The sequence below is a fragment of the Staurois parvus genome, unplaced genomic scaffold (genome assembly GCF_062004578.1).
Source record: "Staurois parvus isolate SC_StPar_1 unplaced genomic scaffold, SC_StPar_1.0 ptg000894l, whole genome shotgun sequence".
NCBI lineage: Eukaryota > Metazoa > Chordata > Amphibia > Anura > Ranidae > Staurois > Staurois parvus.
This window is the reverse complement of record NW_028318690.1, coordinates 1,010,760-1,027,456: the sequence shown is the minus strand read 5'-3', so window position 1 is coordinate 1,027,456 and position 16,697 is coordinate 1,010,760. Positions and strand designations below refer to the sequence as shown.

The window sequence follows — 16,697 nt, the reverse complement described above, 5'->3', positions numbered from 1 at the left end:
CACGTCTTGACATGAACCTTCACAATAACTACAAATATTATACAGTAGCTGGACAGTAAGCAGTTTGCTAGAGTGTAACACAAGAGAGAGAGACAAGGCAGGTTTTATCTTTTAATTGCTAATTTTTTTGACTGACAAAGAATCAGAATAGGCTGCAGACATAGTGACAGAAAGCAGAATTTACCATGCAGCAAACATTAGAAATTTAGCAGCTGAAGTCTATCTGTGGAAATACACGGCTCAAAAAATTAAAGGAACACTTTTTGATCAGAAATGAAACAAAAAATGGTGAAGCGCTATGCAAATGCAATGAATAAATAAATAAGTGTATGTACACAAAATTATGTGAATAAATATATATACATGAATATGCAAATTAATAATAAATAACTATACCGTGAGACTCCAATCCTAGAAACAATATAAAGTGACACGTGCTCAAAACAGCACCACACTGTGTAAAATCAGGTGCCTGGTCTGCCAATTAATATGTATACACACCAGGTAAAGTGAAAATATATAACAAAACAGATATCCACAATTAATATATCAAGAGATAAGTGCAAAAAAACACAAATGGTAGTAATAAATAAACGACAATTGGATAAAATAATTTGGTGCAAACATCAATGGTGATCAGTCCAACACAAAGTGCTTCAATCTTCAGTGTACACTTATAAGTGCTCTCAGTGACACTGTTATGTGACTTATCCCACAGTAGCTAAAGTGCCTCCTCACCTCCCAACATTGACCCCTAAGGGCCACAACACCTTAGGTAATCCTCAAACCAGACGGCATCCCAAAATATGGCTCCACTGACTCCAATCGGGCTCCGCTCCTAACTCAACGCATCACATATCCCTTTCACAAAATAAGGCTCAGACATGCATGAAAGGGGTAAAGAAAAAGACCTCCATAGTGTAATACCGCTTTTAATCTTCAAAAAAAGCCAAATAAATGGACACTCACATTAAAATCTTGTCAGTACAGCAGTTCCCATGTGCTATGGGTGTACTAGAGGACTCGGGTGTACCAAGATGGCGTCAGGAACCGGAAGTGCGTCTCCACTGTTACCAGAAGTGCATCACTGCGCATGCGCTCTACGCGTTACACCACAATCAAACACATGGCTTCCTCAGGAAGCGTTTTTTTGAAGATTAAAAGCAGTATTACACTATGGAGGTCTTTTTCTTTACCCCTTTCGTGCATGCCTGAGCCTTATTGTGTGAAAGGGATATGTGATGCGCTGAGTTAGGAGCGGAGCCCGATTGGAGTCAGTGGAGTCGGTGGAGCCATATTTTGGGACGCCGTCTGGTTTGAGGATTGCCTAACGTGTTGTGGCCGTTAGGGGTTGATGTTGGGAGGTGAGGAGGCACTTTATCCACTGTGGGACATGTCACATAAGAGTGTCACTGAGAGCACTTATAAGTGTACACTGAAGATTGAAGCACTTTGTGTTGGACTGATCACTATTGATGTTTGCACCAAATTATTTTATCCAATTGTCGTTTATTTATTACTACCATTTGTGTTTTTTTGCACTTATCACTTGATATATAACAAAACAGATATCCACAATTAATATATTTTCACTTTACCTGGTGTGTATACATATTAATTGGCAGACCAGGCACCTGATTTTACACAGTATGGTGCTGTTTTGAGCACGTGTCACTTTATATTGTTTCAAGGATTGGAGTCTCACTGTATAATTATATATTAATTTGCATATTCATGTATATATATTTATTCACATAATTTTGTGTACATACACTTATTTTTGCACATCCTGGGGTATAGGGAATAGGTGACAGCAGCTGGCTTATTTATTAGGGAATCTCATCGTTGAGCGCAGGACGATATTTCTATTTTACTTTTTAATCAGAGTATAGAATCAAATCAATTAACTTCCTGGGATATTGATCTGGTCAGTTAAGTAGCAGAGAGGGTTGTTAATTATTTTCAGCTGCTTTGGTGTTAATGAAATTAACAACAGGTGCACTAGATGGGCAACAATGAGATGACCCCCAAAACAGGAATGGCTTTACAGGTGAAGGCCATTGACATTTTTTTACCTACTAATTTTTTCTGACTGTTTTTCACTAGTTTTGAATTTGGCTAGGGTCAGTGTCACTACTGGTAGCATGAGGCGATACCTGGACTCTACAGAGGTTGCATAGACAGTCTAACTCCTCCAAGATTGGCAGGTCCACCACTGGCGCCCTGTGCTTTTCACAGATGAGAGCACGTTCACCCTGAGCACATGTGACAGATGTGAAAGGGTCTGGAGAAGCTGTTGGGCATCCTTACGTTCATAACACAATACCCAGTCCATATCAGTATAGATATTCAGCATGATATTTTTCCCCATTGAGATCTGATGTGTTTTCAAAGTGTTCCTTTAATTTTTTTTGAGCAGTTCATATGCGATACCTTTACAGTGCCAGAACACTGGAATAGGCCACAAACTTAGAGGTGCAATGCCGGATTTACCATGCAGTAAACATTTACATTTTACAGCATATGTCCTGCTGTGGAAACCTTGTGTGCAGCACCTTTACAGGAATAGGGAGCATTCATTGAGGTGCAATGCATGATTTACCCTACAGAAAATAATACTGATTTTTAACAAGATTTGGTTCCCCCATATACTTCAGTTGGATTCACCTATTAGTTCAAGTCAAACATTAAACAAAATTCTCCTGGCCCTTTGCAAATTGAACTCAAGCAGATTTGCAAATCACTAATAATGACAGATAGTATTGTAGCAACATCCCCTTAGGAGTTGCCGAAGTAATGGGCCCCCCCATAGTCCTGCACAGCCAGGCAACACGCATTTTCACTTTCACCTGTGTTTTATTAGGGGATTTTAGAACTTGGATGAGGTAAAGGAGTGTACAGGATGCCCAAAAGAACTGAGGACAACTTCTCTGTACAAGTGGTTACAGTACCAGTCTATTTTGGAGAGCTAGCCAGTGTCTCCTATAGTACCACCCCAGACCCCAGATGCTCCTTTATCAGGCTGCCTGGAGGAATCCCTGAGCAGGGGATCCAGTATCTGTCACTTTAAGAAATAAGACACCAGAGTGCTCTATCCCCTGTCTGTCCCAGGGGGTGCAGGTCTATTCACTCAGTCCTTCCCTTGTGTTGCTGGTGAGTTGGTGGCCGCTGCCAGGCTTTTTAGCTGGGCCACCTCCTCTGCCTCACAGGTGGTCCTCTCTCATGGGGCCGGTGAAGTCCCGAACTTTCTTCCTTTCAAGGTCTTCGTCCTGTGGGTAAACCCCTGTCCATCTGAGCCCCCTCACAGTCTCCTGCCTCTAGCCTCACATCCTCTCTACCTTCCACCCGAACTCTCCTCCAACTGAGCAGGGTCAGTTACTCTTAAAAGTTGTCCTGGTCCCTTGCTAATCCTTCTTTTGGGGATTGGCCAGGGTTCTTTAAAAGAACAGACCAGCCACTCCTCAAATCCACCCACTGCTTCTAGACCTTTCTCTAAAGTTCTAGAACAGGGGGAAATCTATAGGGCTGGTCTGCAGAGCCTCTCAGCTCTGACCCAAATTTGACTCTGCTCCCAGGTTGATTCTCAGCCCTCCTAGCTGACAACTGAACTAGAGCTCCCCCTAGCTAACTAGGAGGGTGCTACAATATGTAGTGCCCAGGTCTCTAGTGGGTAACTTAGCAAATTCCACATCTTGGGACTACTTCTTATTACCAGCAGACAACTGTGCATTGGATATAAAAGGATTCATCAGGTTAGAGTAGGTGAACAGAGTATACTCACTTAATGTGAGCAGTGGTAGAAGTTTATAAAAGGTACAAATAGCACCTGAAAGGTTAGTGGTGAACCAATGGTTGGAACGTGACAAGTTACAAAAAATAGGATGTTATTTCAGATATTCAGTATTTAACATTTTGTGTTCTGCAGTATGACTGGTGCTCTTGGATTCCAAATTCTCCTCCCACAATGCGCTGCCCCCCACCTACTAACAAAGGAGAGGTTACAATAGAGTATATCATTGAATGTTTACCAGACAGAGGACGGTCATGCTGGCATCTTGGAGCTGTATGGGCACTGAGTCAGTTTCAGGATAATGAGGTGAGAACATTTATATCTACCTTTTAAATATGTACAGAAGAAGATGCACAGTACCTTTCTATTTACTCACTTACAGAATGTCAGGCAGCTTTGATTATTATTATTATACAGATTATTATACAGGATTTATATAGCGCCAACAGTTTGCTCAGCACTTTACAATATAAACAATACAGCAACAGTACAGTTCAATACAAGAGGGATAGGAGGGCCCTGCTCCTTGGAGCTTACAATCTAGCTTTGATGGCTAGTTGTGGATAACAGAACAAGGAAAGCTGTATCAAGGACTTATGGTCATAATGTTGAACTACCCTGTAGAAAATATTTTGAATACCTTGCATTCTCGTCCTATAGCTTCAGTATTTTCTGGCTCACTGACCTGAAACAAGAATGAAGATGACCAGCTCTGACTTCATTTTGACTTTCCTGATCTACAGTATATGCTTCTTTTGGGTCAATGTATCAGAAAGTATCCTTGTTAGAACAGAAAAACTACAAGTGTTTTAGGGCTCATGCACACGGGGCGTTTGGAAAACTCTTTTGAACGATGGGAACTGACTGCTGGAAAACGTAGGTTAAAAAACGTCAGTTTGCATTTACAAGCGTTTTTAAAAGATAACCTCAGGAGACCTTCCAAAATGCCCAGAATGCACTGAAAAACAGTAAAAAATTAACTATTTCAGACATTTTGAGAGTAATAGAGAGAGCAGAAGCAGAGAGAGCAGTATGTGTTGAGATTACCTGTCTTTTCTGGTTGTATTCACTATGGATCCCATCATGAGCATAATGCAGCACGTTCTACCATTTTTTCCTTCATGCAAAAAGTGGAACTGACTGCGCTGGTGTACCGGGTCCATTTGAATACATGGAAAACGCTTTGCATGCATTTCTGATCATGAAAAAAGGCTCTGGACAGCATCTGGATATGGAACAGTTAAAAAACGCTTCTAAACTCAAATGCTTATAAACGCAGTTAACCATGTTATATAAGCATTTACACGCATTTACATGCATTTGGCGTTTGAAACGCCGGTAAAATCTACTCCTAAACTCAAGTTTAGTGCGTTTAAAAAAACAACTGTAAACTCAACTGCCTGTAAACGGCTGTAAACAACATAGTGTACATGGACACATAGGAAAACATTATGGAGAGTTCAGGGGCTGCTGAAAAAAACGCTCAACAGCTCGTGAACGTGAGTTTAGGAGCTGCAGTGTATATGAGCTCTTAGATAAAGGTCAACAATGGTTGCTTTTGTATGTTTCCAAGTACAAATTTCCTTTAAAATGTGTTTCACTGCTGGTTTACTTGATTTCCTCCTGACATTGTTTTTTTATCTAATTTTTACTGTGTTACAATGTTTAATAAAAATGTATAAAGCTTCTTTTTCTGGTGTTAAAAAGTGTGACCCAATGTCCAGGCATTTATCACTTGATGGAAGTGGAACTCTAATCTTCACCTTTAAAAAGGATTATAGGGGCATTTTTCAGTAAAGCTGCAGCACAGTGGATTGGTGGTTGGTACTGCTTTCTTGCAGCAAAGTGGTCCCTGGTTTGAATTCTGGCCAGGACACTATCTTCATGGAATTTGCATGTTCTCCCTGTGCTTGCGTGGGTTTCCTCTGGGTACTCCTATTTCCTCCCACACTTCAAAGACCTTCTGGTAGGTGAGTTAGCTACTGCCTAAATTGGCCCTAGTATGTGAGATAGAAAACTTATGACTGGTACACATAGGCTGAATATCGTCGGTATTGGGTATTGGCCAGTTCAACAGAAAACAACTAAAATTCGGCCAGTTTGTAAAGCAGGCTGTATGAAAGATGCCAAACAAATGGGCACGCTGGAAAACCCGCAGCCGACCAGCATCTGATCAGTGCTTGTAGCCAGTGGCTTAGGTGGATTATTTCTACTAAAATATGCTTTATACAGGTCAATCCTTAATCTGTGTGGATCAGTTTGCCTATCTTTAGTAACCAGATACCTCAAAGTCAAGAGAAAATGTAAATATACCACAAATCTCCCTGGATTAAGGGAAAGTAGTAGCATACTACTATGATCACTCTAGCATTGGGACTGCTTTCTTTCTACACTGTGCCTTGTAGATGTTCTATTATATAATAGCCCTGCAATACTCTACAAAACAGTTCTTTAGGTAGACCTCAGGGTCTTTGGCTTAGAGGTTTCAGTACATAATATGATAGATATTAGTTACACCATTCTGTTTTGGATTACCAGTTCTGGATCCCCCTTCTTTCCTCTTGGCACTTTATTCAGCGCTAATACTATGTTTCTTAATATGGACCAAAAAATCTGGAGATAATTAAAACTGCAAGCCATGCCAACTAGTCATATTCTGCATTTCATTGGAAAGATGGCCAGTAGTAGGTTGGTTAGGTCAAAACCCAGTGTTGGAGTAACCATTGCATAAGTTAATAACATAATTGTGCCAAACTGATAACATCTCAGATAAAACAAAGACGTTTTTTAAAGATTTGTATAAAAAAAATCTTACCGTATTTGCCGGCGTATAAGACGACTGGGCGTATAAGACGACCCCCCTACTTTTCCTGCTAAAATGTAGTGTTTGGGCTATACTCGCCGTATAAGACTACCCCTCTTCCAATGCACACCAGTGGGAGGAATAGTGCCCCATCATTGATGTCAGTGGGAGGAATAGTGCCCCATCATTGATGTCAGTGGGAGGAATAGTGCCCCATCATTGATGTCAGTGGGAGGAATAGTGCCCCATCATTGGTGTCAGTGGGAGGAATAGTGCCCCATCATTGGTATCAGTGGGGGGAATAGTGCCCCATCATTGGTATCAGTGGCAGGAATGGTGCCCCATCATTGGCATCAGTGGGAGGAATAGTGCCCCATCATTGGTATCAGTGGGGGGAATAGGTGCCCCATCATTGGTATCAGTGGCAGGAATAGTGCCCCATCATTGGTGTCAGTGGGAGGAATGGTGTCCCATCATTGGTGTCAGTGAGGGGTGGAATAGTGCCCCATCATTGGTGTCAGTGGGGGGAGGAATAGTGCCCCATCGTTGGTGTCAGTGGGGGGGGGAATAGTGCCCCATCGTTGGTGTCAGTGGGGGGGAGGAATAGTGCCCCATCGTTGGTGTCAGTGGGAGGAATAGTGCCCCATCGTTGGTATCAGTGGGAGGAATAGTGCCCCATCATTGGTATCAGTGACACCAATGATGGGGCACTATTCCTCCCACTGACACTTGCTGACCCTGTTCTAGTACGGTGCTGCTGCAGCCAGCATATGTGGTTGCAGCAGCACCTCTACACAGAGCACTTACCTGCTGCTCCGGCACTCAATTTTCGCGGGGCCGCTCGGCTCCGCCCCCTCGCCGGTGATTGGCCGCCTGTGTGCCTTTCCTGAGCTACAGTTCTGGCGGCCAATCACCGGTGAGGAGGCGGAGCCGCGCAGCCGCACGAACATCCAGTGGCCGAACTGAAGGAGACGCCGCGCTTCCTGGACCGGATCGTCGTGGCACTGGATCCAGGTAAGAGACGTCAGCCCCTGCAAACCCCTGTACTTAATGCCGCAGCCTCCCCTAACATGTGTACCGGCGTATAAGACGACCCCCGACTTTTGAGAAGATTTTCAAGGGTCAAAAAGTCGTCTTATACGCCGGCAAATACGGTATATAACGCCAGATTTTGATATGTAGTTTAAAGATATTGTCAGAATTTAGAGATTTTATCTCAGATGACTCTGAGACACTCGGTTAAGAAGAGGCTGTCCACTTTGCAAAGTAAACATTCAGTTTGCTAAGTATTTGCTCTCTTGGCTTAGTAAAAAGGAAATAAGTTGTGTTCTCTTTAAATATCCAATCACATGTAAAGGAAATTTAAAAAAATAATTTTTACTTGCATATGATTGGATGATTAAAGGTAACAGAGCTTCACCTTATTCACTCAACTAAGTGAGCATTTGCTTTGAAAAGTGATCATACATTATACAAAGTAAAAATGCTGTTTTTTTAAGTAAATCAACCTTAGTGTAAGAGTTCTGAGTTAATAGACTGATAATAATAAAGGTAATGAGGTTATTGAAAAGTGTATAATTAAGTTGTAAAGCAAAGAAAAATAGAAAAGCTATAATTTCTGGGGATATTGTGTGAAGTGTTCTTGCCTCCACCAGTAGTCTACAACTGGAGTGGGTGGAGTAACTGGGTGGAGTGGCTTGAGTAACTATTGTGTGGTTGGAGTGTCTTGAGTAACTATTGTGTGGTTGGAGTGGCTTGAGTAACTATTGTGTGGTTGGAGTGTCTTGAGTAACTATTGTGTGGTTGGAGTGGCTTGAGTAACTATTGTGTGGTTGGAGTGTCTTGAGTAACTATTGTGTGGTTGGAGTGGCTTGAGTAACTATTGTGTGGTTGGAGTGTCTTGAGTAACTATTGTGTGGTTGGAGTGGCTTGAGTAACTATTGTGTGGTTGGAGTGTCTTGAGTAACTATTGTGTGGTTGGAGTGGCTGGAGAAACTATTGTGTGGTTGGAGTGGCTGGAGTAACTATTGTGTGGTTGGAGTGGCTTGAGTAACTATTGTGTGGTTGGAGTGGCTTGAGTAACTATTGTGTGGTTGGAGTGGCTGGAGTAACTGAAAAGGTTGGACTGGGCAGAGTAACTTTATGGAGTGGGCAGAGTAACTGTGTGGAGTGTTTGGAGTGAGTAAAGATAGTAAACATTACACTAACCAATTGATTGATCAAATTTAAAAAGTGCACATGGCAAGCTTGATAGAGTGAGAAATGCATTTCAACTTTTATTTTTCAGCTCACACTCTAGCTTTTGTCACTCTGCTGCCTGCTCACACACCTGGGTTCCTATGGCAACTCACTCTACAGCAAGGGCAGAGAAGAGTTAAAAACAAACTGCTCCAACTTGCTCACTTCACTGGCGGTTGCCATTTTCAACCGGTTGTAGTTTAAAAATTATAAATCCTACACCAAAGAGCTTTATATTGTGAGAATCACAAGACCCAGACCTACATTTTGATGCATAGTATGTGTCTGAAATATTAAAAATAAAAGCACAGTCGCAGTTTAGAAATTGCCCTTCAAATTTGAGGTGGCTAGAGTGGAGTTTCAATGAATGTCAATGGGCGGCATGAGCTACAAACAAATGGTCATATTGTGAAAACTACCAAGACTATGACTTAGCCGTGGCAGCAGGGATAGCTGAACGTTTTGATATAAGATTTGTGTAGGTGGGCTTGAAAATGAGGGAGTGATGGCAGTTTAGAAATCATGTCCTGATTTTTCAGCTCACACTCTAGCTTTTGTCAGCTCCCACTCTAGTTTTGAACATTCCGCCATACATTTCTATGGGACCAATTTCACCACAAAAACGGGGATATTTTGTGAACCATTCGGCGAAACGTTCCACAAAGGAATAGCACATCAATAGAGAACAATCCGCACGTTTCGATATATTACTGTCTATGTAGTGTAAAAACTGTGGGAGGAGTTAGGGTGGTAAATTTGGCTATAATAACACAGGTCTGCAAAAAAAAATTTTTCAAGAGCCGTTTTGGTTATTCCACGTAATCTTTATGTTTTTTGGTGCGCTGAATCCGAAAATGACCTCCATTTTGTCATAGGACATCATGTTTCCTGACAATTTAGGTAACTATGTTAAATAAGGCAATACCTCAAAATAAATGGAAATAGACTTATAAAATTAAAGTTTTATTACAATTTTTTCATGAAAATCCTTTTTTGAACTGAAATGAGTTCACCTACATCCACTAAACTCGATTCTTCTTCCCTGTGAGGCTCCTCTTGGTGCATTTACGCTTGTGAGTGGCATGTGGAATGTCTCTCTGAAGCATCCAACAGTAGTCTGCCATCATTGTAATGCTCCATTTTCCCTGGTATCTCATTTCCATCTCTTTAATGTCTTGGTGGAATCGTTCACCTTGTTCCTCACTCACAGCTCCCAAATTTTCAGGAAAGTAGTCAAGGTGGAACTGGAGGAAATGCACTTTCAAACTCATCAGGCAACCTAAAGCTTGAAATGCTTTCAGCATTCATCCAACGATCTTTTTGTAGTGAGGATCTTTGTTATTGCCTAAAAATTTCTGTATGACTTCTTTAAATGCAATCCACCCCTCTTTTTGAGGATCCGTCATGGTATTGACAAACTCTTGATCGACTATAAGCCTTCTAATGTCTGGTCCGACGAACACACCTTTCTTCAATTTTGCCTCTGACAGGCCTGGAAACTTGGTGACCAAGTATTTGAAGCATTCTCCATCTCTTGGAAGTGATTTTACGAATTGCTTCATCAATCCCAATTTTATGTGGAGAGGTGGTAGAAGAACTTTATGGGATGGTACCAAAGTTTCTCGGAGGACATTTTTTTCACGGACTGTTAGCACCCTCGGCTGTCAACTCTTCTTGGTCCAGTGATTTTGTTGGTCTCGACTGTCCCATAGACATAGAAAACAAGGATATTTAGTATCCCACCCACTGGATTCTTCAGGAAAGATTAACCCCTTCTACCATTAGAAGCACAGACTCAGGGCTGAGGCTTACACATACAGCATGCTGCTGAGTATCCCAGTAGTCAGATATGTCACTCAGAGCAGCACTTGTATTCACCCCCTTTGCAGGGGGGGAGGGGCAGAGCTTGTTTACCTGCAAATAACAACAAAGGGCCAGAAGAGAACTAGGGAAATGAGGAAATAGAATTTTTTTTCCCTAAAACTTGCTTAGCTTATGTATATATTGCTGACCATCAGATTTACAGTGCTATATATTTTTTTACATAACTCGGACAACCTCTTTAAGGTTTTTTGGCATTTTATATCTGAAATGCACTTATGTGAATTAATTAATAGTAACTTAGACTTTAAATTTGGTTAAAAACCCATATTATTAAAAAAATACCAAACATTAAAAATGTTTTATAAATTTGAAGACAATTTTGCATTTTGTGGCAAATCATGACGTCTAGGAGTTTTTTCAATATTTTATTTGTTTTCAGCACACCAAAATACATGGAAATTAGATGAAAATAATTAAACAGCTTTTTAGTCGCAGACCTGTGTAATAAGAATATATATGTGAGATAACAGTAAGTGGTCTTGCCATGCAAGAACACTTAATGAACCTGCATTCACTATGAATAGCCATTATGGCAAGGGTATTACAAAACTGTTATTTGCTAGCACATGGTTAGTTGTTTGAAGTGAATATAGCTTCACCGTATTTACTAAAGCTAATGATCATACGCTTTGCTAAGTGTATAGACATTTCTTATCTATAGTAAAACAACCCCAATATCTTTGAGTATTCAGCAAAAATATGTCAGATTTCTTAAATTATAGGTTAGAATTATGATATACTGTATTGAGCTTGATTTACTAAAGACAATTAGGCTCTTCATTTTGCAAGGGAAATTGTACTTTGCAAAGGAATTTTTACTAGAGCTTAGTGAATGTGGTAACATTTCACTTTGTAAATAATACTCAATCACGTGCAAGGAAAAATAAAATAAACAGTATTTTTGCTTGCATGTGATTGGATGATGGAAGTCAGCAGATCTTCACTTTATTCACTAAGCAAAGGGAAAATTCTCCTGCAAAGTGAACAGACTTTTTGCATTTAGTAGAATAAAATAATGTAACTGTTATCCCAGCATTGTCAGAGCTTGTTTCTTCATTTGGCCCCAGGACCCCTCTGGAATATGTTTAATACAATGATGTACTCGTGGGATGATACCCAAAAAGTAGAGGCTATATAGTCAGTCCTGCTATGGCTAGTAATCTCATTGCATGTTGTTTGTCCAGTTATTCCTAGGATTCTACCCTGATGAGCATTTTGTTGAGAAACCAGTAAAGAAAGCAATGGCCAAATTCAGGAAGAACCTTGAAGACATCATCAGTTTCATCCAAGACCGAAACAAGAACAAGAAGTTGCCATATTATTATCTTTCTCCTGACAGGATCCCTAACAGCGTTGCTGTTTGAACTATTTTTGCTTTCACGCATTAAATGAGAACTCCAGACAGTTAACAATCACCAGTAAAGTTACATAATATCAGGCTACGTGCATATGACTTCTCTTTTTCGGTTGTCGGGTGTCGTGATGAATTTGTGTTAGCTTAGATCATCATCTTCTAAAGGAAGTGAGTGGGGAAGGATGCAGTGTTAAACACAACTGTTACATTGTCCTAAGCACATAGAGACAGTGTATTGTTATACAGCCTTTACTTCCTGCTAGAGGCTGAACCTTTCCTAAAAAATAATTTTAATTCCAATTTTAAAAAACAAACAATAAATGGGTAAATAATTGCTCACTTCACATATGTATTACTGACCTTGTGTTTTGCCTGGAGTTCCCCTTTAAGTTTAAGGGTAAATGTCCAAGTATAGGTTCATAATAGTCTTGGGTAAACCTGTCTTCACATGCCATACTTTAATGTCAAGAATGGACTGTAAGTAGAAAACAGCTCTGAATCATCAGATAACAAGTCTGTTGGAGTCATAATAGTCACAATAATACAGTACTTTTACAATAATATTAATATATTGCTGATATAGGTCTACAATAAACATTTCTATTTTATCATAACTGGAATTGTTGGCACTGGAAAGCACACAGAAGATCAGAGAACCTGTAAATAAAATGTACCAGCGTTTGTCAAATTTCTTGATTGCCAATTTAGGCTTGCTTATTGTTTGTGTCCCATAGTTCATCTATTACTCATTTGAAATATATCATTTTTATAATTTATTATTAAAGCAACCAACAACTCTGTAATTGCAAAAATCAATAGTGTTTTGGCTGATCATTAGTAATTCTTCCCTCACTTGCATCCTCTGCAACTTTAACTCCTCTAACCTGGACTCACGTGCAACACTAGCAGTGACAAGATTACTGTTTGCAACCCACAAAATGGTGGTACTAAGGTGGGTCTCCAATGATGGCCCTATGCAAAGGGAATGGGTCATGGAAGAAAATAAGCTTCCTGCATATATAAAAAATCACATATGAACAGAGAGGTGTACAGCAGATATATCCCCTTATACGTGTAGGTAGCATGAAGGTGCATCTGGTGTTAAAAACCAAGCTTTTACTTCATTATGAGTACACTCCTGAGTCTATAGCCTTAGAGTATGGATCCAGCAAGCTGGTTTTGGTGAGGGAGGGAGGTAACAATAATACTTATACATTTTGTACCGCTGACGGACAACCATTGTATTAAATAGACCTGATAACATACTGTATATGCTTCTGTACTTTGGGAGCTGGTGCTTCATAATGAGTACACTCCTGAGTCTACAGCCCTAGAATATGGATCCAGCAAGATGGTCTTGGTGTGTGTGTGGGGGGGCGCTGGCTAACAATAATACTTATACATTTTGTACCGCTGATGGACAACCATTGTATTAGTAGACCTGATAACATACTGTATATGCTTCTGTACTTTACCTACAGATTCATTGTTGTATAATTGTGTGTCTTCTTTTTTTGGCTATGGTAAATTGGAAAACATGTTCTTGAAAAGTAAAATCTGATTTAAAAAGAAAAGTAACCAGCCCCCAAGGCTTTATAGCAGGCATCCTAAAGGGTCTGCTCTTATGTTTACCCACATCCCTGATTAGCAGTTGTAGGGTCATAAAAATCCTATGTAAATACAAACTGGATACAAACTGGATAAATACAAACTCACTGAGAAAGAAAAAATGTCCCCTGTGCCCTAAAACTGGATATGCAGGGCTTATGGGCCAAGCAGAGAAACACATTCAAAATTATTGCCTGCTACAAGCCTGAAGGTTATTTAAGTAAATAACACAGTCAAGCTTTTCATTAATGTTTAAGTTTAATTTTTTATACTATGCTAGAAAATGTGTAAATCATCCTTAAAATCTGAAACTCCAAAAAAAGGAAGCTCATATACACTACTGCAGCTCATGATATTCTAAGAGAACAGATTGCAAACTGGTAGTGGCTGAAAATGTAGGCTGTTTTAAATCTTGTCTGAAATCAATGATCATAAAGTATAGGTCTCAGCAAATGCATCTTTCTTATTACCTATAATCATTTAAGTTCTATTTCACATTGCCAGGCTTGCACAGAGCTGATAGTACTTGCAGGCTCTGGCTATCTCCATCACCGTACTTTTCTACGCTCACATTTGCAAACAGCACTCCATAGAAAGCAATGATGCTCATACTCCTGTCATCGAACATGCTCAGTAGGGCTGTTACCTTCTATGGAGTACTGCAGAAAAGCATTATGTACGATCCTGGAAAAGTCATCACTGTGACCTGTGTGCACGTTTCAGCCCTGGTCAAGCCTGGGCTGTAAATGGCATGAATTTTCTATGTACAAGTGAAGAGGAGGGTCAGCAGCAGTGGCGGACTGACAACTCATGGGGCCCCCGGGCAATAGGGGATCATGGGGCCCCTGTGTCCTCGCCGAGCAAAGGACCTCTCCTACTGACTGAATCCATTACTGACCGCGTGGAAGGTTTACAAACTGGCTTCTGCTGCACAATCCTACCATTTTGTAGCTGTAAAATCTGGAGTCTCAGCCTCTAGGTGCATGTCCCAAAATGCTGCCAGGAAGAATGGGTCTTCCCCTTTAATGTGTCATGGAGCACCGATCCTCTCACTGCTGCACTGCAACAATACCACCAAGCTTGTTGCTTGCCAATGCATTGTTGCAAATGATCAGAAGGAAACCCAAGGGAGCTGTCTTAGTCATCAGTGTGCTGTGTGAAATATATGACTTTTCAAGCTCCTGTTATATCACTACCACATGATGCAGAGTTTGGCCGAATATGGAATGTAGGACCTAAGCATTTTCCTGAAATGTATATTGTCAGCCTCTGATGCCATTATAATGAAGTCTTCCAATTGGAGTTAATTCATCTATTGTACCAGCAGCTGGTTCCCCTTATTGTGCAATGCAGTAACTGATACTAGCAAAATATAAGGTAAATGGCCTTATCTGTAAGACAGGCCTGTGTTAAAATTCTGCTTGCTTTGAAGAATTAATTTTTTTTGTAAGTAGACATGTCAAGTAACATAAGATACTCTATTAAAACTCATTGAGTTTTAATAGAGGTATACACTAAATTACAGCATAATATAGGTGTCATACTAACTTGCCATGAGAAAGTGAGCTGCAAACCTTTAGTTATAGTCATGACCAAAGCAACTACACTAAATTCCATGTGACTATTCATTGCAAATCAACAGTATATGATGCATTTTGGGATATGTCCTTTGCTTCTCTAAAGTAGAGTGATCCTGCAATTGTGCTGATTTTATACAGATATAAACACATTAGAGTCTTGTTCAAAATACATACATTGCAATCTGCAAGTATATGCATTTTATATCATTTTGATGAAATTTAAAAGATCCAATTTAATTGACTTGAAAAGAAGACAAAATCCTGCATGCACTGCTTTCATGTATGAGTAATGATAGCCCTGTAACATGAACTAATCTCTTTGAAATAAATGTGATTTAAAGATAAAATGAATGTAAATGTACTAAAACAAATATTTAATGATACCAGTAATTATACCAGTATTTATATATACTTTGTTTTTCAAATAGAGGTTGTGTGATGACCTCCTGAGCATGAGCAAAGGCTAATTATTCCTATGCTCTGCACTTTGTTTTTAATTACACATATAGCAGTCCCTAGCTGATCTCAATAAAATAACTCAATTATGCCCTAGGATTTAGTAACATTGATGTAAGTACACCATTCAAACAGTAAACTGAAAAACAAGGATGTCATGTATATAACTATTTTAAATTTGTCTTTAGTAGTAAGCAAGTATTCTCATAACAAATAAAGAAATATTTTGTGAAGTTTAATGTGTACTGTCTATAAATTCATTATTTGTACACCAAAACACTTACCAAATCTTCTGTGCACAGCAGGGGTGGACTGACAACTCTTGGGGCCCCCGGGCAATAGGGGATCATGGGGCCCCTGTGTCCTTGCCCAAACTCAAAAAAGCCTATGAAAAAGGTACCAGGGGCATCTCATGGGGCCCCCTACTGAGCTAGGGCCCTCGGGCAGTGCCCGCATTTCCAAATGGTCAGTCCGCCCCTGCCATCCGCTTGATCTAGATGGATCAGGATAACTCACCGTATTCTATACATGCAATTTATTTGTATGATACCACCTTTTATGAATCTTGTAGTCTTCACCATTGTGGACACAGTTGGTGATCTAGGGTCGGTCTCCTACTGTCCCGGTGTTAGAATATTATCCAGAAACTAAGTCTCAATGTGTTATTAGCTTTTCACACATTGCAACCTTGTTTGCGATGAATAAATAATCATTTCTAAATTACAATTTCAGATACAAGTCTCGTTTTGCTGTCGGATTAACCGCTTGTGCCATGGAGGGGGCTTTACCCATTGCATGCGACTGGCTTTTTGTTAGTATAGGCCAGTGGTCGGCAAGCCGCGGCTCGCGAGCCACATGCGGCTCTTTACAAGCTTAAATGCGGCTCTTCTGTGTGCCCCCTCACCTCCCCTCCCCTCCCCTCCCTCCTCTCGGACGGCCGCCCGCTCCCCTCCCTCCTCTCGGGCGGCCGCCCCAAAAGTCAGG

General features: G+C 40.4%; 1 protein-coding gene across 1 annotated transcript in view; it reads left to right on the top strand.

Annotated features, from left to right (window-relative positions):
• Positions 1-15,952, top strand: part of ALOX5 (arachidonate 5-lipoxygenase) — an 82,567-nt gene extending 66,615 nt beyond the window's left edge. Inside the window, exons 13-14 of the mRNA XM_089656190.1 lie at positions 3,926-4,096; positions 11,900-15,952. Of these exons, the coding sequence (XP_089512316.1) occupies positions 3,926-4,096; positions 11,900-12,079 (351 nt within the window). The 3' untranslated portion in view covers positions 12,080-15,952. The remainder of the gene's footprint in view (positions 1-3,925; positions 4,097-11,899) is intronic.
• The last annotated feature ends 745 nt before the right edge of the window (positions 15,953-16,697 follow it).